General features: G+C 37.2%; 1 protein-coding gene across 2 annotated transcripts; it reads right to left on the bottom strand.

The window, feature by feature from the left end:
• Positions 1-2,534: 2,534 nt before the first annotated feature.
• On the bottom strand, positions 2,535-11,009 carry LOC110272306 (uncharacterized). 2 transcript variants are annotated; one of them, XM_021124392.2, is made up of 5 exons: positions 10,691-11,009; positions 10,354-10,491; positions 8,986-9,354; positions 4,587-8,890; positions 2,535-3,583 (listed from the first exon to the last, which is right to left on the bottom strand). In XM_021124392.2, the coding sequence occupies exons 2-4, from the start codon at positions 10,453-10,455 to the stop codon at positions 4,622-4,624; spliced, it is 4,740 nt and encodes a 1,579-aa protein (XP_020980051.1). In that variant the 5' UTR covers positions 10,456-10,491; positions 10,691-11,009; the 3' UTR covers positions 2,535-3,583; positions 4,587-4,621. The 2 variants fall into 2 exon arrangements, with proteins under 2 accessions (XP_020980051.1, XP_088342673.1); XM_088486547.1 differs by having other exon boundaries at positions 10,354-11,007.
• Positions 11,010-27,156: the final 16,147 nt, after the last annotated feature.

Below are 27,156 nucleotides of genomic sequence, written 5' to 3'. Positions count from 1 at the left end.
TAAAAATAAAATTTAATTAAACTAAACATTAAAGAAGTTTGGTATATTAGAGACAAAAAAGTATAATTTATACATTATTATTTATACGTACCATACTCTTTTTTTTTTTCTTGAAAATTTATCTACTAGTCATTCTACAAGCATGAATAAAAATCTTGAATTCGTAATACAATTCATTTCGTTAAAATTCACTATCATTTTACTTGATTTAGTAATTTTTCTAAGAGTAATATATCATTTTTGTCTCTAATATTTTTGTCCTATTTAAGTCTCTAACGTTTTAAAATCATCTCAATATTATACCGTCATTAGTGATTAGTTAACAACAATAGGACAACATCTAGACGATTTGAAAATATTAGGGACTTAAATAGAACAAGTTAAACATTAGAAATAACTTTACAACTTACCCCAAACATTAAAAACAAAAACAATACTTTACTCCTATTATTTTTAGTATAAATTTTTTATTTCTTAGTACTTGGATTCAAAATTATTATAAAAGGAATAAATTCAAAATTAATAATGGAATGAAATATTAGTTACCAACCGTTTTTATAATCTATAATATTTGTCACTTACACAACATATCTTTTGGTTCAAATTATTTGTATTTGTCATATTTTAATACCACATTTATTCACCATTTTTTATTTTTACCCACGATATAAGGAACTTCAATATAATATTCGATTATTTAACTAACTTGTGTTCTAAGAGTATATTTTAAAAATATAATAATAGAAATTTTTTAATACTTTGATAAATTTAATGCATTAAAAACTTAAAAAAAATTAATTTTCGTAATAACTTTTATAAAACAAAAAAAATTAAAAATTCACCCCAAAAAATCCCTAAATAACATATAGCTTAAGCGTTCCTCTTCATTCTCTTAACTACTTTACCTCTTTGACCATAGAACCCACCTTGGTTGTATCACTTTATTCTGATTTGTATTATTGTATATACGTGAGAAATTTCGTTTAATTATAAAATAGGGAGACAGAAAATGAGCAAAGTACTTTTGGTGTTTTCAAGCAACATACTCCGTGGAATATTATGACACATGGAAACGTTGAATCAAGATATGAATGTGTGCTTTTGTTGAGGGATGGACTAGTCCTTAGATTTAGATACCCTAATTTCACGGCGCAATCCCAACCTTTTGATTTAACGCGTAAATTGGCGTGAATGTGTCACGGTTTTGTGCCTTAAAACCTACATTAAGTCCACTTTGTCTTGTTCTCATTCCATATGACCATGGAAAGTACAACACCCAGCAGCAATAAGCTTTGACCCTCATTATTTTATAACAATTTTTCTGCTAGGTGATCTGGTGATGTTGAATTAACCTCTTTTTTTTTTTTTTATCGCATTCCCTAACTCAATATACTAAAGGCTATTTTATGGCAGATCTGAATTCTATTTTAAGAATTTTTTGATAGTCAATGTGTTGCTACATAATGCAGTCCTTCTCAACTTCCAAATAGTTGAACCAAGCTAAGGCCCAATAATAATATTATAGTAAAACATTTAGAAGATCAAAGCTAACGAGTTATAACTCAAATGACATAATCTTTTTTCCACCTAAAAATTTTGGGTTCGAGTTTTACTGGTCAGAAATTATTTTTAATATGGAAATAGAAATGGTGTTTTGGTTGAATATTGATATTTGAAGTGTATTACAGTATTGTGAAAAATCATTCAACACGCCCCCCACGTGTTAGCCAGGATGATGTCAGTGTCCAGCACGTCCCTACGTGTTAGACTTCTCTCCTACAAAATCCACCCATCTGTATTACACCAAATAATTTCATTTTCAAAAAAAATACCAATATTTTTTTCATATAAAAAAAAATCAGCCCCCACTGGTTACAGCTGATTAAAAAAAATCTCCTAACTGTTGCTGCTATCTGACCCTAAAAAAGAAGATTGAAGACAACGTGGGGGGCGGTTTGCAGGCCTTTTCATATGTAAATGGGGTCAGCATTCAGCCATTCGCCAAGCAATCTTATACAATATAATACTTTAGAAAAGTAAATAAATATTTCTATTTAGTTGACGTCATAGGCTATATTCTTTACATTTTAGGCAGCATCTGGTGCTAGTTAATGCGTGGGGATGATGCCCCAAACGGGGTTAGAACTCACAAGTCAGCAGCACACGATCAATGCCTCATTCTTACCAGTTCAGGTGAATCCATACCATCATGACGTAAAGTGGTGAAACTGTGAGAACTTTTTTGTTTTTTCTTCTTCCATTTTATTTATTTTTGAGTAAAAGGTCACTGAAAACTTAGAAGGCATCCAACACGCAAAAGAAGTATGAACCTTAATTTGAATACGCCCGCCACTACTTACGAAGCAATATGTCTGTTTATTTCATAAATTTATCTAGATTTAGAATGAAAGTCATTTTGTTATTGGATAATGGGAATCCTTGTGCATACTATGAGTCTGAGATTGGTTTATACGAGATACATTGGTGATTCATGAACAAGAACAAAGCACGTGCACCATTAATGCAAGGATATCTGATAAAATTAATGTTAAAAATAAATAAAATGAGCCATGAGAAGGATGAGTTTAGCCAACAAGATTTTGTTAAGGTAAGCCACTAACAAGAACTCGAATCACACTACAAAACATTGAGAAAGAGAGAGGTGACACGTTGGCCATGATTGCTAACCTGTGACTATATTATCATCAATAAGCAGAATGTGTAGAGCATCCTATTTTTCTTTGGTTTACAAGAAGGCCGAAGCCCAGACAGAAACTACACCACAACTACTCTGCAGGGCAAGGCATCATCCACAGACAAGATACATTTGGGGGGATCATCTCAAAAATGTAATCCTTGATCCAACTCACATCCTTTGCGAGCACAGCGGGTGAACAAAGAACAGCTCCCCAATTCTTTTGTTATCATCAGAGAAGAGACTAGTTGCTAGCACTCCCAGAGTGATTGTTGTTGATGACCTTGAAGGAAGCCTGTGAGTCATCCCTCACTAACTCCAGCCCTTTCAAGATCCCCCATAACGCCGCTTTCAAGGCTGTACAATCTTCTAGGCAGCATTCGCCAGATTGCCTATCCACCCTGCTGTGAATTTATCCTCCTTTTGAACCACCAATACAAGGTTGTAGCCTTTCCTGAGAACTTCCTCATTTTCTTGAACAGCCTTTAAGAGTTTCCTTTGCTATGGGCCTAAGGGGTCTATAACAGTGTAGCTCAGGTTCCTCCCCTTGTTTTTCCAAAACAGCAGCTGTCGCATTCCATGTATTTAACAAAGTTGAAAGCAAAGGAAGGGAAACAAATGATCTGAAACTGGCCTAAAACCCAGGCCAGTTGATACATCGAACCCTCCTTTCATCTTATCTGAAAGGGAACGGCTTGTTGTATGCAGAATCATACAAGACAAACTGCATCAGCCATCAGAGGCCCTGATTGCTTTAAGAGTCATTTAACGACGGGCGAGTGTGTCAGCAGCAAGGGTACCATCTCTGCTCATTCTTCATGGCCCAACACAGTTGACACTCGGCATGCAAACATTATCATCAATATTTCCAGCACTTTCCACAAAAAGCTGCAAGGTGCAAGAACGGATACACATAAATAAATCACAAGCTTCAAACCACACAGCAGTAAAAAAAGAAACTGCACACAACAAATCAAAACAAATTGGCTCAATATGAGTGGAAGACTGAACTATTTGGGAGAGCATAGTGCAAATGCTATAAATATTCAAACAAGTGGAACGAGCTTTTGGTAGGCATCATAGGAAACATTTAATAGGTATGTCCGAACATACCCCAAATTATTTAAATTGACTCCAGTCAGAAAAATCATAAAGATCTGACATGAACATCAAAGGCATGCATTAGCATCAATGTAATTTGACAGGCTGCCAAGAGCCAATTTCATGAATCAAAGGCTACCAAAATCAACACTACACATAGATTCGGAAGGGTCAGATAACTAATAAATTAGTAAAATTAAGAATACTAATCAGCATAAATGAAGAAAACAATAGTAAAATCAAAACCAATATCTAACCCCTAAGTTACCATGAGTAATAAATATGCTGAGTCAGAATTCAAATTTATGTAAGATACTAAGATTCAAATCCATAAATTTAAAAAACAAAAATATACTGAAGGAGGAAGCCAAAAATTTTTTGCACTTTAAGAGTAAAAATATAATGTGGCTCATAAAAGTAGAAAAAGCAAGTCCGTGGACAAACAGCCACGAACTCCTCAAATAAACATTAATACCCTCTTACCCACACTCACTCCACATCTAAAAGACACTAAGCTGCCACAAGCCTCAAACTAACCGAAGGAAGTATTCATACAAGCAAGCGAACATTACAAGGTCACAAATAGTGCACGGCTCCTAGTCTGAACAGAAATAAAGGGGCCTAGGTTTCCTCAAACAGAAAATGGTGGTTCAGTCAGCAGCATGAATCATCCGATTGCACAATTTCTAAGAGCAAGCTCATCAATTCTATACTGATATCAAATGGATTATTGCCTAGGATCAGAATCAAATAGTTAAACGATAGAGAGTCAAGTTTACAATAAGCTCACCTCCACTTCTATATTAGTTTTGAAGAGCCATGATCCTACTGCCATGAGGGCTGTTTGTAGCTGAATCTATCAGCTCCATCCCAACCACCATCAGGTTCTTTTCTCTTCAAGACACCTGCCACCTGAAACATCTTCATATGTTCCTCTCTCCTGTCTGTATCTGTACCACCGGGGCCTGAATTAAGATCCAGACTTTGACTTCCCCATTTTCGGGTGTCAGGAATCACATTACTTGTACCCCCAGGAAGACTCATGACATATGGACGCGGATATGTTGAGGAGACAACACCACCAGGTGCAACTGGCTGCGACGGCATAGTAGGAAAGCAAAGTCCACCAACTGTTGATGAATCAATAAATGTTGCTGAACCAACAGAAAAGGAGTTTGAAGATAATGGAAAACTAGTCTCAAATGGAAATCCTCCTGGATATGGAAAGGGTGCTGCAGTAGGTTGGTAAGCAACAGCAGGAGCAGATGAAAGCACTGGCCCCCGGTAGAGTTCAGGACCAAAGGCTGCACTACCAGTGGGACCCATTATCCGCTGTGCACCAGCAGCTGCAACATAACTCTGTTCACCTCTACCAGGAAGAAGTGGAGGGACAGTAATTGCAGAATAAGAATTTCCTGGGGGAAACCATGATGAATAATTCCCATATTCAGCATTGTTGGCTCTTGTACCATGGATGGCAGATGGAATCGGTGCACTATTTTTCATCTGCTGAATTCGAGTTGGGACCTCTGTGCCAACTTCATCAAGGCCTGGTCCATTATTCAAATCGAAGTCTCTTGACACACTTCCACCATTAGATAACCTACCAGACAGTGAAGGCTTACTTGGCAATGTAGGAGCATCCAGTTTACTCAGAGAGTAAGAAACAGCATCAGGAGTCTCATCAACTCTGTTCAAATCAAGATCAAGTCCCATTGTGCTGCGATCAGGTGGCCCAGATTCTGAAGAACCATGGGAACCTACATCCTCAAAACTTCTTTCATCAGCAACATTCAAATCAAAATCTAAAGGAGCACGGCCTTGTTTTGAAGATGTGGAATCAACAGAAGGAATATCTCCAGTAGTTGACGGTGTCTCTGAATTTTTCCTAGGTTCAGCTGGCCGGAAGGCACTTGTTGCAGCAGAGCCTTTCCATCCAAGTTCACCCTTACTGCGCAATGGGTTTTCTGGTAGAACAACTCGCCCCTTGACAGCAGATGCCACTGTAATTGTTGTATGGAATCCCCCAGAGATGGATGAAATGGGAAAAGGCAATGCACAAGGATTATGGACCGCAGATGATGTGGTGTGTTCTTCCTGCCGAACAATCTCCCCATGGCTAGCATCATCAACAGAGAAGCCCTCATTTAGATCAAAGTCTAATATTACACCTGCATCAGACCCAGCAACAGTGAGGGATGGATGAATACTGTGGGCATGCTGCTCACCTGCAACATCAGATTCCTTTCCATCTAAGTTGCACACAGAAGTTTTAGACACTTCATTTTCTTTCCCGGGAACTTTGGACAACGCTGGGAGATTTGATGATCCAGAACATTGACCAAGAATCTCCTTCAGACCTGAATTATCTTTGTCACACCCGCTAACATCAGCAGGAACTGTTGATTCTAGATCCATCGGTTTTTCATCAGGATTGGTGGCAGCCAGCTTCATCTCATTTGCATTTTCATCCCTGGATGCCATCAAAGAATTACCAGAAGCAGAAGGCGGCATCACATCCACCTTTTTAAACTCTACAGACTCGCTGCTTTCTGCAACAGATGACTTTTGCACTGATACGCCAGTAACCTCTGTACTGATCTTGTTATCCTTACCTACATCTGAAGATAACTTAAGTAATTTTTCACCTAATTCCGTTTCAATCTTTACACCTGCAATGGTCTCTTTGGAAACTAGCATTTCATCATTCTTCACGATTGCCTCATCCAAGTGATCAACCATCTCCTTTTTAGAGTCTGAACTGCTGGGTTTAACCCACTGACTTCCAAAATCCCTCTGCACATGAAAATAGTTCTCTCCTCCAGGCTCTTCCCGAGTCTCCTTTTTAGATGGTGGTACAGTTTCAGAAGCACTCTCAGCAATTTCTGGCCGTATGCAAGGAGATTCAGCATTTTGTGACAAATCTGCAGTAGAGACATTCATTTGGGCCCCGTCATCACCAGTTTTCTCTTTACAACTGGTTGAAATTGCTTCTTCTCCAGCAGAACCACGTGATATTGTGGTCATAGGGTGCCTTGAATCATTTTTAAATTGCACTGGATCAACAGCATTCAACTGAGGCTCTGCTGATGCCCTTCTATCAGATTGTGTAACAGTGTGAGCAGCTATTTCACCCGGATGCTTTAACTTGGAAACATTGCCAGAGCTGGATTCATCTACCACAGGAGACTTCCTCTCAGGTGAAGCCAGAGGAGAGACATTTCCAGATGTGGATATCTCGCCTGCAGCTACGGTAGCAAGTAAGTTCATCCCATCATCACCAGCAGAGACAGAGGCACTAGCTTCGGAGAATTTGACACAACTTTCAACTAATGCATTCATAGGGCTTAAAGAAGCAGCATAAGTCTGCCCTGATCTGGAAATAAATCCTGATGACAGATTACTCTGTTTCGATGTTTCTGGTACCTGATCACCGTCTTCATTAATCCTTCCCTGTTCATCAGCTATCGGAGAGCCCTTACCATGCTCACAGCCAGTTGAAGCTTCATTAGAAGCACAGGCATCAGTTATCACATTAGATGAAACAATGGTATGCAAACCATCATTTTTGGCTTTAACTCTTCTATCCCGAGACTCATTCTTGTCGGCAGGAGGCGAAGCTATGCCACAAGGAATAGCAGGTTCTTCAGAAGCAGCACCGCTTGCTCCCCTTGAAGGACTACGGGCAGTATTTGGCAGTCTGAGAATAAGGCGTTGATTATTCCCTTGATCGGTAAGTGGCGGATCAAAAGATTTTTCGTGGGAAACTCGAGTTGGTGAAACTTTTTCAGAAGGTGAGTTTCTAGTAGAGCTTTTTACCGAGGTGGGCTCCTTCTGAGCAAGTGCAACACCAGCCCCATGTACTCCATTGCTTGACTTCCGAGTTCGAGATGTACCACCAGGTATTTTGCTCGCACTCATTGACACAGCAGTGGAACTCCTAGAATCTTCCCTACAAGACCCAATTGTTTTTGCATGTTCACTAGAACAAGATAAGCTGTTGTTTTGGGACTGACTAGAACTGCTGCTCCTTTCCTCCTTGATAGGTGTCAGAGGTTGATCTGATGCTGGGGCACCAACTAATGCCTTCACATTCTGATCTTTAGGGGTACAGCCCATTGAGGTAGTCATCAATTTAATTGAGCTAGGAGCTGAAGAAGACTTGGACAATGCTTCCCCAGAACCATGCTTAGCCAATGAATTTTTGGATACTGATGATTGAATTGCAGATCCCTTTGTAGCATTCTCAGATCCTCCAGTTTTCTTATTTCCAACATGAGAGATCTCAGAAGCTGCCGGTTTTGCTTGCCAAGACACAGGACGTGTAGAACCAGATTTCGAATCGGTCATATTCATTTCAGCCTCAACACGTTTCTTCCATGTATCTACTAAACTCCTAGCTTTCCTCTGAATTTCAGAATTTTTGTGAGTGCGTAAATGATTAACAGACTTCCCAACATTGCATGTTTGCAATGCATGAAGGTTCACAGGAAGCCTATCCAATGCACGAAGTAAGGCTAACAAAAATTCCTCAACTGATTTGTCGCTTTCTTTAGGGGTATTACTATCACCATTTTTTCCCTTGTGAACCTCCTGGAGCCATTCATCCAACACAGGTAAACCCCTGAGCTGTACAAACCAGCTAAGACAATCATCACGCTCGGTTGCTGCTATTGCATTAACAAGGATTATTCTCCCACCCAAATCTATTTTTTTATCAGCACCATCAGGTTGCATGAGTTGCACAAGTCTTTCAACTCCTTCAAAGTCAACAAGCCCACCTTTGTCAGTAATTTTACTGATCTCACTCCTCAACATGCTCTCAGATCTAACTGGGCCAAAATCCCCATCTTCTGCTTTAAATAGCCGCTCTCGTTTAGATAAATCAGAACCCTGATCACCCCTTTCTCTCTTTTTTCCTTTAACCTGTGTACCAAAGGAAGAACTGTTTTGAACACTATCAGAACCAGATTTCAAAGATTGTGTTGATGTCGGACCATTCAAAGGTTTTGGAGAACGGCCTCCCGACTGCGCTGCCCCATGCATTTCTAGTTTTGTCTTGTCTAATAACCGGTCAACTTCTTCCGGTACAGCCTGGTTCCATCAATAGACAAAAAGACTCATCAATAAAATCATGAGACAGAAATATACAACAGAAAAGTACAGACACAGGAAATTGGAGAACTGACATTAATGTATTCCTTATCGGTTAGCCACCATATACAGTTGTTCTCAGTGTCATACACTCGCCTGCAGACAAACGCAGATATCCCTGAAGGAAGTTCAACACCTTTACGAAGGAACGCGACTTTACACGGATGGAGTAATGATGAAGCAGATATTTCATTCTTGTGATATGAGTAGAAGACTTCGTTTGGGGCAGCTTCCAATACGCCCTTGGTAAGCTTCACATCAGCATGTCGGTAAAGCCAATTCACTTCTAAAGTTGGACTTTCTTCTTTATTAAATATTAACTTGCGAATTATTCCAATAAAAGGTGGGGAATGCCGGGGTGGCTTGAAAAGTGCACAATCACCAACATAAATCTTGCGTCCATCCTACAATGAGATCATTACAATTAATTAGGCATAACTTAAATGTATAGATATAACTTTAATGAAACTATATCAAACAATGAAGAGTGGAAATGAAAATGAAGAGTACTGATATGTTAAGCAGAGAACAACAGGTAAACCAATAAGGAGCTATCGCATTGGGGTTGGGACATGCTCCAAAACGGAAAACGAAAACATAAAAGTAAAATACACAACAGTAATCCAAGAAAAACAAAGAACTTATCACTTTATTTACTATATAAAAAAAAACCCACCGATAACCAAAATCTTCCCACCGCAACTTTTAATTTGAATGCTTATCTAAATTCATTTTGGTAATATATCAGATTGAAACCAACTTATAAAACCGAAACCAACTTATAAAACCAAAACCAACCTCTAGACTTTACGCAAAACCAGAGTTGAAAAATACAGATAAAAAGATTCAAACAAACCAGACACAACAACAAACCAGCAAAACGTCTGAAGAAAAGGGAAAAAGGTATGTCTCATTAACAAGATTCACAAATTTTACTATGGGGAGAATTTAATTCACACAAAAAACTAACAAAACTCGCAGAACTTTCACAAAATAGCACATCATACTGTCTAATAATCCAAACCTATATATATAGTTCGCCACCCCTAAATTTCAAAGACCTCAGAAATATAATTAATTTCCAAATGAATAGCCCGAGAGTAATAATAAATTTACGCAACAACAACTTGAAAAACTTTAAATCAATACCGAGAGACAACAAATTCCTGAACGAAAAGATAACCCAAAATGACTAAGAACAACAAGACAACAGAAATGATAGAAATTTCAGATTTTCAAATGATATTTTAGGGCTTCCATTAAAAAAAATACCAAAAAGCTCAAAAACATGGGACAAAAACCAATAAGAAACGCATTACGAACACCAAATGTAGTGGAAACTCGTAAATTTCATTGAAGACGTAACTCAAAAAGAGAGAAAGTTTCGCAATATATGTATATACTTTGCATATAAATTGAGACGGTGAAGAATCGGGGGCTACAGCAGTGGCGTTGGGCCACATGTGCCGGCTGTGTTTCCACTCCTCAGAACCGGACCCATGCATAATATTCCTCCATCTTCATCGATCCCACAATTCTCCCTGAAAAGAAACATCAATTCGAGGTCGAATTTCCCCTACACCAGCACAAAATGAAAACCCTAGATTCGAACAATCGGCATGGAGTGCTAAAGAGAAACCAACGACAAAATCGAAAAACCCTAGATCAAGCCCCTCAGATCTTTCCCTCTTCCTCCTAACACTGTACAATCCAATCCAACAAAGGAAAGAAAAAACTAACCGATGGAGAGAAAGAGAGACGGCAAGTGTGGTGTTTCTCTTTTTCGTTTTTAGGGCTTAGGTGGCGAATAATTTCTCTTTAATCGGAATAATCGGCGAAGGAAAGGGAAAAAGGAAGGGTTCTTCTAGTAATTAAGATCGATCGCTGGAAATAGAAGAGAAATCCAGAGATTTTGTGCGAACAAGGCGCGACGATGAGAGAGAAACGGAGGATAGAGAGAGAAAGAAAGAAAGAGAGAGAGAGAATTGAAAGAGGTTTGGAGAGAGACTCGATGCGCTTGGCTAACGCGAAACGGCGAGAACCGAGAAGACAGAAGAGTGAGAATTAATATTAATAATAAATAATAAATAGGAGTAATAATATAAATTATAAAGAAAAGGAAATTTAATAAAATTTGTATACAGAACGACGACGTTTTTTGTAGAGTGGGCCTGGTAAAACTTGAAAACGACACCGTTTTCTGTTAGAGACTCTTTAACTCACATGTCGTAAAGTTGTGCGTGTACTTTACTCTCAGCTCGCTCTCACTCTCACTTCGGTGCCAAACGCGAGGGGCAGAAACCCACGTACGGATGGGATTTTGTTCTTTTTTCTTATGCTTTTTTTTGTTTTTGGTGACTTTTTTTTCTTATGCTTTTGATATCTTCAGTTAATCATTAATAAATATAAAATAAATATATTAAAAATTCAAATTTTTATATTTTTAATAAAAAATTAATTTATAAATTTAATATGCATTTTTAGGACAAAAAATAAAATAGATAAATTTATATTTAAATTAGTTTTGAATCTTTGAGAATCAAATTAAAACATGAATATAATTTTTAGTGACTAATTTAACTATTAATTTCTCATTTCTCTTTTTTAACTATTAATTACACTTTTTATAACAATAACATTAATTTAGTTTAATTATTCTACTAATTTTTATATTTTAAAAATTTTTAATTGAATTTTTATATTATTTATAATTTTATAATAAAATTTTAACCGTGTCAAAAATTAAAATTAATAAAATATTTTTTTTCAAAAATATCTGATCGAAAGTTTAATTAAATTTTTAATTGTAGATATTTTCAATTTTTAAAAATATATTTTATTAATTTTAATATTTTTGACATAAAAAAAATATAATTATAAAATTAAAAATGATATAAGAATCTAATAAAAAAATTTAAACATAAAAATTTAGTTATAAATTTAATAAAATAATTAAACTTATTTTTTTAACACATTTACATAAGAGGGAGGGAGTAATATACCAAATTTTTTAGAGTAAATATGGCTAAGTTTAGAGGTTAAAATGTAAAAATATAAAGATATTTGGTAATCAAAATAAATTATTTAAAAATAGTTAAAAATTATCTTATTTATTATTTATTAATTATTATAATAATTAATAAATATTAACTAATATACACTTTTTTTTATCTTCTTAATATTATTGGTAAAAATAATTACTTTTATAATATGATAATATATTGTTAGATATTTATATAAAAAATATTTTATAATATATTAAATTCTATTGTTATCTTTAAATTGATCAAGTACTGATATTTTTATTGATTATTTTTTATATGAAACAATAAATAAAGAAAATATTATAATAGTAACCATTCATTGCAGATACGAATTAATTTATTTTCCATTCAGATCTCAAACTAACTCCTAACAATTATATAAGCGATAAGTCAAATTTTCTTTATTTATAAAAGTAGGGAATCAAAACCTCACTATTTGATTAAGAGACCCAAAATAACCATATGGAACAACATGTTAGTTGTATTTTAGGTTTTTCTTTTTTTTTTTTTTTTATAAAGGGAGGTTTTTGACAAATAAAAAAAAGTTATCTACCGAGAATGCTTACATTCGCCCTTTGATATATAGGATCCACTTACATAAAAATATCAAAAAAAAATTTTTTAATATTTTTTAAAAATTAAAATTTAACACATATAATAAATTAAATTTTGAATCAATATAAATTAATATTTTTTATAAAAAATAACTATAATATTCCTATTATAAAAAATAACTAAATTACTCCTAGTATATATACTGAAAATTTTAAATCCTAATCTGATGATGATAGAGAAGAAAATGAATAGAATTTAGAATTTTCAAAATTAATATATATAATAAGCGTAGTCATTTTCTATAATAGAGGTATTGTAGTTATTTTTTATTAAAAAAATATTAATTTAGATCTGTTCAAAATTTGATTCACCATTTTTTGGTTAAATTAATTTACTTGGCCTAATTTCGACAAAAATGACACGATTTAATCGATTATATATGTTAAATTTTAATGATTAAAAAATATCTTTAAAAAATACATTTTATACATTTTTATCAGAATAACTCCCTTAATATATTAAGATAACTTAGGCCTAACGTAGTTTACAAATTACAACCACAACAAAGAAGAATCTTAAAATAAGTTACTAAAACAATTTAGTTGTTACCAAAAGGGAACTTAATACTAAATAACTCATCTATTGTTATTACGTTTCTTCCTGGTTTATCTTTTTGTTTCCAATAAAATTTTGCCTAGTGAAAACTGACTCACACATCATTAAATTCCTATTTGATGGCCAACACAACTCAATCATTAATGATCTTTAATATGAAGAGTAGTGAGTAGTGATAAATGATAATGTGTTAAACTCCAACACAACCCCACCCCACTAATGTAAGTTAAATATCATCATTAAATAACAACCTCCTTAGAAAAACTTTTTACAGCAAAATTTAGTTTTTTAAAGTGAGAAAATTGGTTAGAGACGCTATGGCGGCTCAAGATCCCAGGAAGCAACACACTCAATCTTAAGCTGTGTTGTTGTTTTTTTGTTTTTTTACTAACGATATTTTTATTTAGACAAGTCAATGACTCACTGCATATTTGAACACCATTTAAAAATTTGATAAATTAATATATGCACAAAGCAAAATTTGACCTGACACTTTTTTAAGCAAACTAGTAAGCTGATCACTCAACCAATTCAAATTGGTTAATTTTAAGGTGCGTTTATCACTAGTATAATTTTCATGAAATTTTTAGGGTGGGAAAATAAATTGGCATTACAAAGATTACTCCATCAACAAGAGTTTCGTTTATAATGATAGTTATGTCTTGAATTTAATTCTACTGAGCAAAGTTGATTAACATGATTGGTGGCTTAGACCAGCAAATGAAGGAGATTATAGAGGTATGTAATCATATAATATATTGACTGACATACTTCTAATATTTGCATTTATCCGTCTTTATCTTTCTGTTCATCCATCACTTATATCTTCATTTTCGTATATTTATATGTTACGTGTATTCATAATAAAAAAATAGTTATAACACTATCTCTTTCAGAGATTGTCGAACAACTTCCCATGCTTCCATTAGTATATTGTGCTTTTTGTTCATTGTCCGCATGTTTTTCCCCTGTTTGCTAACAACCTTGTGAATCGCAAGGTGTTAGCACATCATATTGGATTGTACATTCATCAAGGTATCTCGGTCTGAATTAGTTCATAAATACATTGGAGAAGTTTCCAGATAGTTAGGGAACATTTTGTCACGGTCTATCTCAGTTTTTTATGCTCATTGTGTGTTGCCTTTCATTGAAATGGAGGGAAAATATGTGCCTTGTGGATTGAATAGTATACAAAAAAGAATGCAAGTTACTACTCACCTTAGAATAAAGTAATTTCTGTTGTGAGTAATGTTGTGGTTGTAAACTTTGCAGTTAGATTATGCATATTAATGAATTTAGCATAAATATTAATCCTTTTCCAATTTTCAGTGAGTGAAGATTACAAAAAAAGAGAAAGATTGGACTTAATCCCCCAAAAGAGCTTTGCTTTAACATTCTTTGATTCATTGGTTAGTATGGTAGGAACTATGCCGTATTTTGATTGTGATGTAACGCTACTCTTTTTCATAAGGAGCATGCCCCATCACTTAACCTCATGGACGGAATTGACAGTACTGGATCTGCTTAAATGGAATCTATAAGTTGCAATGGTGATAGTGAATGCAGCACACTATGCTGAAACTTCTCAAATCAAATATAATAATGACTTAACATACATTTTCACAATTCATCAATAACAATACTACACATGTCTAATTAGGTTTCGATTCGTTGGTTTTTTGAAGACATGGCAATTATTCAATCTTTTTCGATTAATAAAAGAAGTATTATTTAAATCGCTCATAATGTCTTTCATGAAAATATCAAATATATAAAAAATGATTATCATTTTCTCTAACAATATCATCTACTCTTTATTAAAACTACTCTAAATTAAATTGTTGATATCTTTAGACTCATCAACCTTTTAGATTTTGAAATTTAATATCCAAACTCAAAATGATCTCGTTACATTCTTACTTAAGTTTGAGAGAAATTTTGGAGTAGTAACTTTTGTATATTGATTAGGATGATATTATATAAGATAGAAAAAGTCCAGCAACTTTTTCAAATTCTACTCAACATGTAACCTGCAAAGAAAAATAAGTCATTGGATGAAATCTTACACTAATTTCACATCATTAAAATCATCATTAATGATTATTTTGATGGCTATAAATCACAAAAGTTACTGCCCCTAACACTCCTCTATAAAATATTTGGCATTTATCACTTTGATTCCTTTTTTATTTGTTTGGCATCTATAAAATAAGCTATATATTGTTCCTTTAGGTACATAATAGATGGAGTTTTTTTCAATGAAAAAAGAATATTTGAATCCTTCATGAATCAAGATTTTTTTATAAATTATAGCCATTGAAAATTTGAATATGATTGATGGCTAAGATTTAAACTATTTATTAATTGTATAATAATCATATTTTATATTTATTGTATAATAAGTTTTCTTCTTTCTCACTCACTCCATACAGAAAATCATTACCACCACCATAAAAAAAAAACTTCCATTCCCATCACCACCCCTTATCACTGTCACCAACCACCAACAACCAGTTACATACAAGAAATGCTTGAAGAACTACGCCGTTGTTCTGGACGGTCATACTCTTGACTGCTGCGGGAAAGTCATGCTAGCACTCATCGCTACTACCTGCGACTTGCACCCATCAAGTGGGCCACCTTCGGTTGCCGCTGCAACTTCCACAACTGTGAGCCAGAGGACCTATTCATCTCCGCCGTCGAGTTTCATTGACAAAATTGCCACCACCTCCTCCACGCCAAACGGAGTCCCAATTTCGCCAATCTCCTGTGCTTATCACCACCTTGCCCTCTCCGGTGTTGACATGGCGGCGATGCCGTAGAACGCTGCGACACCAATTTCCACACTACAGCTTTAGCGAGGACGATGCAAGATGGAAGATGATGATTTATTTGGTTCGAGAGTATTGTAGTTAGATTGGTGTTGATCATGGTGTTCTCAAGGTTTAGATGTATAATAACAAGAATAATTTGGTGAAAAAAGAGAACAATAATAGTGTTGTTGCTGCCATTAAGGATGGTGATATCATAAAAAATATTTCATGAAAGAAAAGATAAAAAAATGAATAAAAAAGACATTTTACTAAATTATTTAATATTTTTTTATACGAATCTTTAAGATTCAATAGTCTTTCTGGTCCATTTAAGATACGCCCACAATAGATATACAGAAGATTTTCTCAATTCTCGGTTCCTGATTTTTAATACTGAGAATGATATATATCTTAATGGAAATATTTGATAACCAGTACATTAGGTACAATAGCCGATGGTATATATAAAATATTTGGTAACCAAATTAAATTAATCAAAATAGGTAAAATTTATTTTATTTAGTATTTATTAATTATTGTAGTATTCATTAATTATTGCAGCAATTAATGAATACTAAATAAAACAAATTCTAACTGTTTTTTTTTTTTTTTGTATTCTTAGTATTATATTACCAAAATCTTAAATAGCCAATACCGTGTGAACAATTTCTCGATCACACAGGAAAATAAGTGAAAGTTATTTGACCGTCGTCAAGAAGGACAATGAAAAGATGTTGAACGAAACTTTGGAGTTATATTCTGAGTGAACTATCAATTCGATCCTTGCCCATTTTTCAGAATGGCAATGCGGCCGCTCAAGATAAAAACGATCCACTACGGTTTCTATGGCCTCTACTTCTGTGATACAACGCGGTCCCTGTGGGTGTTTTTCCATAAACTCTGAACAGAAGACATTGATGTGACAAGTTCAAAAATTGACAAAAACCTAATTGTCTCTAAATTCATATTCGTTAGGGGTTTATTTGCCCTTATAAACAATATCTTTTTCAAATTATTTTTTATTTATTATATTAATATTCTTTTTTCAATAAATTATTGAATATATAGTATAATAAGTACAAATTAATTAATAAATTATTTAAATTTAAAATATCATTTATTATGAAACTAAATAAATAATTCTCAAATATAATTTTTAAATATATAAATAATAAACATGAAAATACGGCTAATACATTAATAATAATAATAACCCTATGATATACTATTAGTATTATAATTTAGATAATTTTTACAATAAAATGAAAACTAATGAACACATTATTTGATATATAGTAAAAAAAATTTACGTAAAAACATTTAATTTTTTTTTTCTTTAAACTAAATTAATAATTCTATTTGATATCTTTGCACTAAAATACACTATGAGTAGACTACAAATACTAAATAAAATAAAACATAATATATATATATATATATATTATGGAGATAATTTATAAACTCAACAAACTCAAATCATCAATAATATTATTATTCTATTTATAATACATATTGTCATAAGGTTACAGATCGATAAAGATTTATCAATATAAGAATAATGTAGATTAATTAAAATTTTACGTATATTAAAATTCAATTAAATGTACATATATTTAAAAGTATATGTACATTTAATAATAATGTAGATTAATTAATAACAATATGTTATTAGTAGCACATTCATATTATATTTTAGTACAAAGATATCAAATAGAATTATTAATTTAGTTTAAAGAGATAAAAAATTAAATTTGTTATTACTTAAAAAAAGGGTTAAGTACGATTTTGGTCCCTAAGGTAGTCGTAGGGACTGAAATTTTTTTTTGTCCCCGACATTTTTTTCATTACAAAATGGTCTCAAAAGTTTAAGTTTTTTTTAAATCGTTCTTTTTACCAAATTTTTTATTTTTATTACCAAATTACTCATAATTAAAAAAATTATAAAATAAAAAAAAAAGAAAGAAAGGAAACCACGAAGGGGAAGAAAGAGAGGGGAAAAGAAAGAAAATCGGGGGGGGAGGGAGAGGGGGAGGGGGAATAAAGAGAATCGGGGGAAGGGAAGGTAGCGCCGCCGCACCGCCGCCTGTGATGGAGAGAACGGAAGGGGAAACCGCCACACACACAGATGAAGAGGGGGGGAGATGAAGAGCAAGGGAGAAGAAAGAGACCGGAAGGGAGAGGGAGACCGCGTTCAGTGCCGCCGCCACCACTCGCGCGCCGCTCGCCGTTTCTGCTCCTCCTCCTCGCTCGGTCGTCGATGCTCATCGTTGTTGCTGCTTTTGCTTCTGCTTCTGTTTCTGTTTTTGCTTCTGCTTCTGGTTTTTCTTTCGTTGTTGTTCTGATTTCATTATCCATTGTTGTTGTTGGTGTTGTTCTTCTAGTTGTTGTTGTTTCATTGTTGTTGTTGTTACACTGCTTCTGCTTTTTGCTTCTGCATTCTGCTTCTACCTGCTTCTGTTTCTGCATTTTGGGGAAGAAGGGGGAAGAGTATTTTCGTCCGAAGGACGATTTAAAAAAAAAGCCTGAGATCTTTGGGACCATTTTGTATCGAAAAAAGGCCGAAAATAAAAAAATTTTTCAGCCCTTACCTTTGTAACCAAAATCGTACTTAACCCTTAAAATTTTTTTACTATATATTAAATAATGTGCTCATCAGTTTCTACTTTATTGTAAAAATTATCTTGCTTATAAAATTAATAGTATATCATAGGGTTATTATCATTAATATATTAATCGTATTTTAATGTTTATTATTTATATATTTAAAAATTATATTTGAGAATTATTTATTTAGTTTCATAATAAATAATATTTTTAAATTTAAATAATTTATTAATTAATTTGTACTTATTATAACAATTTTTAATATTTTATTAAAAAAATATTAATATAACGAATAAAAAAATAATTTAAAAAAATATTGTTTAAAGAATAAGGACAAATAAACCTCTAACCAATTTGAATTTAGAGACAATTAGGTCTTTGTCCATTTCTGAACTTGACACATCAGCGTTTTTCATTCAGAATCGATGGGAAAACACGTTGATGGAAAAACACCCATAGAAATCACGTTGTGTCACGAAAAGTAGAGGACAGGAACCGAAGTGCGTTGTGTCATAAAATTAGAGGATATAGATCGATATGGATCATTTTTATCTTGAGGGATCGTGTTGTCATTCTGAAAAATGGACAAGAGTCGGATTAATAGTTCACTCTCACTTTACAATATACGTGCTCTACCATAAATTTAGAAGAAGACAAAACTTGAAAACATAATACAAACTTGTCTCGGGCTACAATTATCATTGTTGAGGATAAGAGAGATACTTAGTGAACTGCATTGAGCTTTTCCTCTTATGAGATGGAATATATTAAAGTCATGTTCTAAATGAAAATATTTTTTATTTATTTAATCAATATTACATAATAAGATAATAATGTAACAAAATATACGATTTATTGTATAAATGTTTATTCTGGAAGGAGAGCATCGGACAACATTATTATAGCACAAGAGATTCTTCATTTCATGAAAAGAACTAAGTTGAAGAAAGGAATTCTGGCGTTTAAGATTGATTTAGAGAAAGCATATAACAGAGTTGATTGGAGATTTCTAAAGCAGCCCTCATGAAATTCGGTTTTTCTATTCCTACAGTCAACCTGATTATGAGTTATATCACTTCATCTTCTTTGTCTATTCTCTGGAATGATGATAGATTGGGCAATTTTATTCCTAGATGGGGTCTTCGGTAAAGAGATCCTATGTCACCATATCTTTTCGTGTTGTGTATGGAGAGACTGCCCTGCTTTATTAACCATCAAGTTGTTATGAGGAGGTGGAAGTTTTTTTTTTTTTGAAACAAAGGAAGCTCAACACATTAAAGTGGAGCAAATAAAAGAAAAAAGAAGACACATAACTAACTACCAACAAATAAACCAACCCCTACTATCCCCAGTACTCTCATCCTCCCCCAGGATCACCACCACTCCATTCCGTGTAGCTCATCAACGTCCTTGTGTGTATGACCTCCAGGCTTGCTCTTGCATTCTTGAAGATTCGTGCATTCCGTTCCAACCAGATGTTCCAAATCACTGCAAAGAACACTGACATCCACATCTTCTTCCCCTGTTGTCTATTATGCATTCCATGCCAACACTCAAACATTTCTTTAACAGTTCCGGGAATCACCCACTCCCTTCCTAGTAGCCTCAGCCACTTGCACCACACCTGCCATGTTACCTCACACCTAAGGAATAAATGCTCAACAGATTCTAATTCCTTGGTACACAGTACACACATACTATCCCCCAGAATGTTGACTCCTAGTTTAGTCAGCCACTCCTTGGTGTTAACTCTACCCACTAGCACAAACCACCCAAAGAGCTCAATTCTCGGAGGAACGAAACCTTTCCAAATGGAACTCGTGAAGCTATAACTCGTTATCTCAGCTGATAATGTCTCCGCTTGTATAGCCTGGATCACAGAACTAGTAGAGAAAATACCTTTATTTTCAAACTTCCACACCACATTGTCCTCCCTACCTGATGACAACCTCACTGGCCTTAACCTCTCATGCAGTTGATTGACAAGCTCCAGCTCCCATTGGAACAGTGCCCTCCTCCATTGAAAATTCCAAATCCAATCAAGCCCATCCCAAAAACCACACTCCCCGATGACAAGTCCTTGCTGACTGGAAATAGAGTAGAGTCTCGGATGACTTCCTTTCAGAGTACCGCCTTGAACCCAGTTATCTTCCCAAAATCGAGTCTGCATACCATTGCCTACTTCCATTGCCAGTCCACTTACCACTTTATCACGAATCCGCGGTTCTTTTATATTCAGCTGACATATGTCCTTCCAAGGGCCACCCTTTACTGGTAAAGGCTGAGTTGCTAACATGACATCCGGGTTCAACTTATTACACGAACACACAATCTTCTTCCACAGCGGGCAATCCTCCTTTGAAAACCTCCACCACCACTTAAACAGAAGCGCTGTGTTTCTCAGCACTGCATCACCAACCCCCAATCCCCCAACCTTTTTTGGAGCCTGAACTATCTCCCACTTTACCATAGGTATACCATAGTTCCCGTTCTCCCTGCACCACATAAAGTTCCGTTGTAAAGCAATCAGCTTGTCCGCTACCGCCTTCGGCATCTTGTATAGACTAAGGTAGTAGATGGGGAGACTATTCAGCACCGATTTGATAAGGACCAGCTTACCTGATTTATTCAAAACCTTGGCTTTCCACAAACTCAGCTTCTGTTCCACCTTATCAATGATTGGTTTCCAAGTCTTCACCAAGCGCGGATTCGCACCTAGAGAAACTCCCAAGTATCTAACCGGTAGAGAAGCTTGTTGGCATCCCAGCAGTCCACATGCCTGATCAATCCATCCTTGCTCACAGTTCACCGATATCAGATTCGATTTATCAAAGTTAATGCTCAGCCCAGACATCAACTCAAAGCACCGTAACAGTCTCTTATAGTTTACAATTGTTTCAGTCTCCGGCGGGCAGAATAAAATAGTGTCATCTGCAAATTGTAGGTGTGACAGTTCAATAAGATCTCCCCCTACCAGCAGTGGAGCAATGCGGCCATTCCTCACAGCCTCCCCCAACATCCTATGCAACACATCTACAACTAATACGAATAGCAATGGAGAAAGTGGGTCCCCTTGTCTTAGTCCCCTCTCCATCTTGAATGGCTTGGAAGGTGCCCCGTTTACCAAGACTGCCATGGTGGCCGTAGTAACACACTCCTTCACCCAGCTCCTCCATTTTTGGCCGAAGCCCATTTTCTGTAGCACAATGTCAACAAAATCCCATCTCACTCTGTCATAGGCCTTCTGAAAATCCAGTTTGATAATGACTGCTGACTTTTTCCGAGTCTTCAGCCAATGAACCGTCTCGCAGGCTATGAGTGCACCATCATGAATTTTTCTTCCCTTTACAAATGCAGTCTGAGTCTCTCCAACCAGTCCCGACATCACAGATCGCATCCTGTGCACCAACACTTTCGAAATCACTTTGTACACACACCCCACCATACTAATCGGCCTAAAATCCTTCACCTCCTTTGCACCTTCAAACTTTGGAGCTAGTGTCACCCACGTTACATTGACATCCTTTGGCAATTTCGCACTTTGAAAGAACCCCATTACCGCAGCAGTGAATTCCGGCCCAATGTCATCCCAACATTTCTTTATGAAGTTCATGTTAAACCCATCACTCCCTGGGGCCTTGGAAGATTCGCAGTCCCACACAGCCTCCTTAATTTCCTCATCCGTCGGCATCACTTCTAAAGCTTCAGCCTCATCCCTATGGATACACTTTACTAACCCATCTCTGATTCCAATCCTCGGAACATATTCCTGTCGATATAAATCCTTGTAGAACCCTCTAATCGCACCTTTTATTCTCGCCTGATTCCGCACAAGTCTTCCATGTAACATCAGAGCATCAATCCTGTTATTCCGTCTTCTGGCCGAAGCAATGTTATGAAAGTATCTGGTATTCCTATCCATGTTTGCAGCATGCTTAGACCGAGACATCTGTTTCCAGTGCATTTCCTTTCTAATATACAATTTTGAACAAAAGCTCACAAGCGCCTTCCTTCTAGCCTCCGTTGTACCATCATAAACTCCATCATTGACTGAATTGTCCAGCTTGGTGAGCTCCTCCTCAAACCTCATGAGTCTCTTATCCATGTCCCGGAAGTTATCCTTGTGCCATTGCCGCAGTTGTATTGCTAGAGCCCTCAGCTTGCACGGGAACTGCGTTTCTCCGAGGCTTCGCCACTCATCCTTCACCATTCTCAGAAATCCCTCATGCGTAAACCAGGCGTCTAAACTTCTGAATGGTCTAGGGGGCCCCGTTACTCTTGTTAGTTCCATGATCACTGGGCAGTGATCAGACAATCCCCTTGGGCCACCCTTAATCCTAATATCCGGAAACACCTCAGTCCATTCAACATTAACCATCACCCTATCAATCCGACTACAGGAACGCCCCCTAAACCATGTATACTTCCTATCAGTAAGAGGCAAATCTATCAACTGCATGTCTCGCACCCATTCCTTAAATTCCTCCGATGACGCCATCAAGCTAGTAGCTCCTTTACGATCCTCTACTTGTAAAATTTCATTAAAGTCTCCGAGAAAACAGAAAGGAATCTGACACAACCCCGCCACATAGCTCAGTTCCTCCCACACCCCCCTCTTTGCCTCCCTCCCATGCGCCCCGTACACCAAACAGAAAGCACATCGGAAGTTGGTCTTTGTTAAAACGCCTTCAACACACAGCCACCTCTCACCTTTATACCTTTGATCTACTTGAAACACTCCTTCATCCCAAATTAATAGCAGACCCCCCGCCATTCCTGCAGATTCCACAAACTCCCAACCAGCAGTACTAGATCCCCAAAGCCTTGCAACCTCATATTTAGTAATCACTTCTTTTTTTGTTTCAAGCAATCCCAACATGTTCAAATTATATTTATTTTTCAAAGATTTCAGCATGCTTAATTTACCGTCCCCCCTCCACCCCCTAATATTCCAACAGCTCACAATTATTTAAATAAAGATTTGCTCACCTTATTTTTATTTTTTGGTCGACTCCTTCTCGCCTTTTCCTTTTGCTTCGCCAGTTTTCTCTTAGCTGCTATTTCTTCATTTTGTGCTTGCAAAATCGCCATAATATCTTCTTCCTCATCGCATAAAACCGCTCCTGATTCCACAGCCAATGCCCAGGTTGCTTGATTCTCCTGGCGCTGCTCTTCCTGTGTCCCCTCACCTTCTACATGGCTAACTGTGCCCAGCCTAGCCCCTGCTCCTGCCCCCCGGGCATTGCCACAGGCAGCCACCTCCGGGACGTCCCTCACTGCGTTTCCCTGTGCTCCCGAGGTACCATCCTTCCCCATTAGGCAGCTCAATCCCGCTTGGGATCCCTCATCGTGCAAGCCGGCCTCACTTATCCCATCCTGCGCCCCTTGCTCCTGCCGGTGGACTGCCGCCCTGATTTCCGTCCCCTCCTGCGCAACCCTTCCCCCATCAAGCTCAACTCCCACCCCATCGATCGGTCCTCCGCCTCCCACCATCTCCTCTAGTTCCGGGTTCTTATCCACCGACGGATCCCCGAGTTTAAGCGGCAACCCTCTCGCCTCAGGATCCTTCTCCGCTGGTGAGCACCCCAGCCCTCGCAAACCTTCCATCGGCGCCGCTTCAAACAGCTCCCGTGGATCCCTCCGGATCCTCAGGCCGCCCGACCCGTTGTGGCCTCCAATGGAAAGAAAACCATACGCCGTTTCAGTTAGGAGGCCATCCTGGCCCAGCCCAACAACAGGCTCCTTCTCAATACTCATGTCCCTTACGGTCAGCCTCCCCCCTCCGTTCTTAGTTGGTGTTGGGCCAATTGAATGCGAGCCCATACTGTTACAATACTTCAACCGTGTCCCAGCTTCCCCTCCCCATACTTGCGTGACTGTATTCTCCGACTCCCCCTCATGAACTATCTCACATCCCTTCAAACCCGCTACTTCACCGTCCTTGGTACTAGCTGAATCTGGTACAACCGTATCCTTTTTGAATTTCAAAAAGGCAACGTCCACATCATTCAATAACACATCAGAGATTACTATTCTGTCCTCACCGTGCTCAGCCTCCGTAGGCCTACCAGTAACCAGTTCCGCCGCCGGGTCCCAACTACCCTCCCCCTTCTTCATGGCCGTGCCAGCGGTGCCAGAAACTTCATTCTTCGCATAGACACTTCTGCTTCTCCCCATGCTGACCGCACCGCCCTCCTGTGGTTCTACCTCCTTCACAAAGATCTCAAACACCGTCTTCCCAACAACAATTTGCATCCATTCTCGGATTACATCGAATACCCCCGTCTCAACTTGAATCCTCCCTGCTTCAAACGATGCTCCTTCCCCCGTCATTACATCACACTGGACCACATTGCCCCACTGCCCTCCTATTCTCTTGAACGTTTCCGATGCCCATGCATGTAAAGGAATTCCGTAGCACTCCAGCCACGCTCGTCGAGTAATACACCGTTCCGATTCCTCCCAACGCGAGATCCTATGGAATACTTGCAACAAATTATCCATCTTGAATGTAAACACTCCCTCCGCATGCTGCACAGTATCAAATATTACCAGCACTTTGCACGGCCCGATCTCCCTAACATCCACAATGTTGGGCAGATTTTTAGACACCACCGTCTTCACTGATATGAGGTCCACTGGGTGTAACGTGTGCCCCACTAAACTCCTCGCCAACCATTCCATATTTGCTTCGACTACCGGCACATCAATTCTTTTCACAGGTCCATTCCCCTCTGTGGCATTCTTATGGTCTCGCACTGGCTGTTCCTTCATAGCTTTGGCCGCAGCCACCCCATTCCCCTGATAAGAATCCACTGCTTCACCGCCATTGGGACTTGTTATTTCCTTCCGCACTGTGCCACCCATCTGAAACTGTCTTCGATACTTAGCTTCCCCGACGGTAATTACCTTCCCCCGTAATCTCCACTGGTTCATTTCTGCAATCGCCTTGAGAGCGCCCCCTTTTGTCGTGTACCGAACAAAGGCAAATAAATAGATCACACCACTCTTTCGTTTCCGGCCAAGATATATGTCGTTAATTCTTCCCGTCCAACAAAATAAGTGATACAGCTCCCTCCTTGAGATATCAGCCGGTAGATTATCCACAAACACAGAGAATGAATCATTTTCCAAACGATGATATGCCTCCCGATTCCAAATTCTAAGATCCTTTGGTGTTAACTGTACTCCTCTCGTACTACCCCTGGAGTACTCACCTCTCACAGCCTCTCTGCCTCCCATTTGAGGAGGTGGAAGTTGATTGCTATTTCTAGAGGGGTCCGAGAATTTTGCATTTAATGTTCACCGATGATTTGCTTCTCTTCTGTAAGCCGAAGAAACGACAAATTCAAAATATAATGGCAGCATTTGAGAGTTTCTGTAAAACTTCTGGGATGAAGATTAATGTGGAGAAGTCTAAAGTGTTGTGTTCACGTAGTGTTTTAGCGACTAAAAAAGAAATCTTTATTGGGGTGTCCTCTATTCGTTTTGTCCAGAATTTGGGCAAATACCTCAGGATTACTCTTAGTCATTCTCGGGTGACTCGACCATCTTTTAATGAGGTTCTGGATAAGATCCGAGGATGGCTAGCTAGCTAGAAAGGGCGTTTACTCAATAAGGCAGGAAGGCTCTATTTGATCAATTCGTTTGTGGCGGCTATTCCTACTTACTGCGTGCAAGCCTCTCTCTTTTTCAAAGGGATAACAAATTCTATATCATCTACGATGATGAATTTTCTCTGGAAAGGTCAAGCCAATGATCGGGGGGCTAAATCTTGTTAGTTGGAAGGTGTTGGTCGATCCAAAAAAGTTTGGTAGTTTGGGAATACGGGCTCCGTTTTTTGCTAATATTGCTTTTCTTGAGAACCTAGTTTGGCAACTCTTTCATTATCCCCACAAATTTTTGGTTCAACTATTGACAGTTAAATACCGTTTTTCTCTAGGTGATGCTTTCAACCGTTCTACGGATAACGGATCTTATATTTGGAGGAGTTTGTGTAAAATTTAGGATATTTTGAAAGATGATTTTGATTGGTGCATTAGGAATTTGGACCAAAATTTTTAGTTCTCTATCTGGAGGAAGGAGGGGCAGCTATGTAATGAGATGAATTATGTTCATATTTTTTATTCGGATCTCCAAATTTTAGATTTATGGTCAGTTGGAGAGTGGCACTTTGAGAAGATCTATTCTCCTTTTCACCAGAGTTTGCATGAAAGCATTCTCTCCTACAACTCGTATGTACAAGTGGGTTTAATGGTAGGCTGGACTTGGTCCGGTGGAGCAGCTAAGGTTTATGATGTCCGTAATGGCTACTTATGGCTATGCAAGAAGATGTTTAGATGGGAGGAGAGAGGGAACTGACTTTGACTTTAGCGTCAGCTTGTTCCAGAAAAGATCAAATTCTTGGCTTGGCTTTGTCTGCGAGAGGCACTGTCCACTGCTGTTTTTTATCTCATGAGGGGTCTTTCACCTACAGATAGTTATCCTAGTTGCTTGACTTGCCAGGAAACAGTTTTTCACTGTATTCGGGATTGTTCAAAAACTCAATTTGTTTGGCAGACTCTAGAAATTTTCA

Source organism: Arachis ipaensis, chromosome B5, assembly GCF_059453495.1.
Source record: "Arachis ipaensis isolate K30076 ecotype BB chromosome B5, ASM5945349v1, whole genome shotgun sequence".
In the NCBI taxonomy this organism is placed as follows: domain Eukaryota; kingdom Viridiplantae; phylum Streptophyta; class Magnoliopsida; order Fabales; family Fabaceae; genus Arachis; species Arachis ipaensis.
This window is presented reverse-complemented; position numbering and strand designations above follow the sequence as displayed.

Excerpts from the sequence above, each read along its gene's own strand:
- LOC110272306 (XM_021124392.2), bottom strand. The coding sequence starts at position 10,455 with ATGCATGGGTCCGGTTCTGAGGAGTGGAAACACAGCCGGCACATGTGG. Across the intron at positions 9,355-10,353 it reads CGTCTCAATTTATATGCAAA|GATGGACGCAAGATTTATGT; the intron begins GTATATACATAT and ends ATCTCATTGTAG. Across the intron at positions 8,891-8,985 it reads CCGATAAGGAATACATTAAT|GCTGTACCGGAAGAAGTTGA; the intron begins GTCAGTTCTCCA and ends TGATGGAACCAG.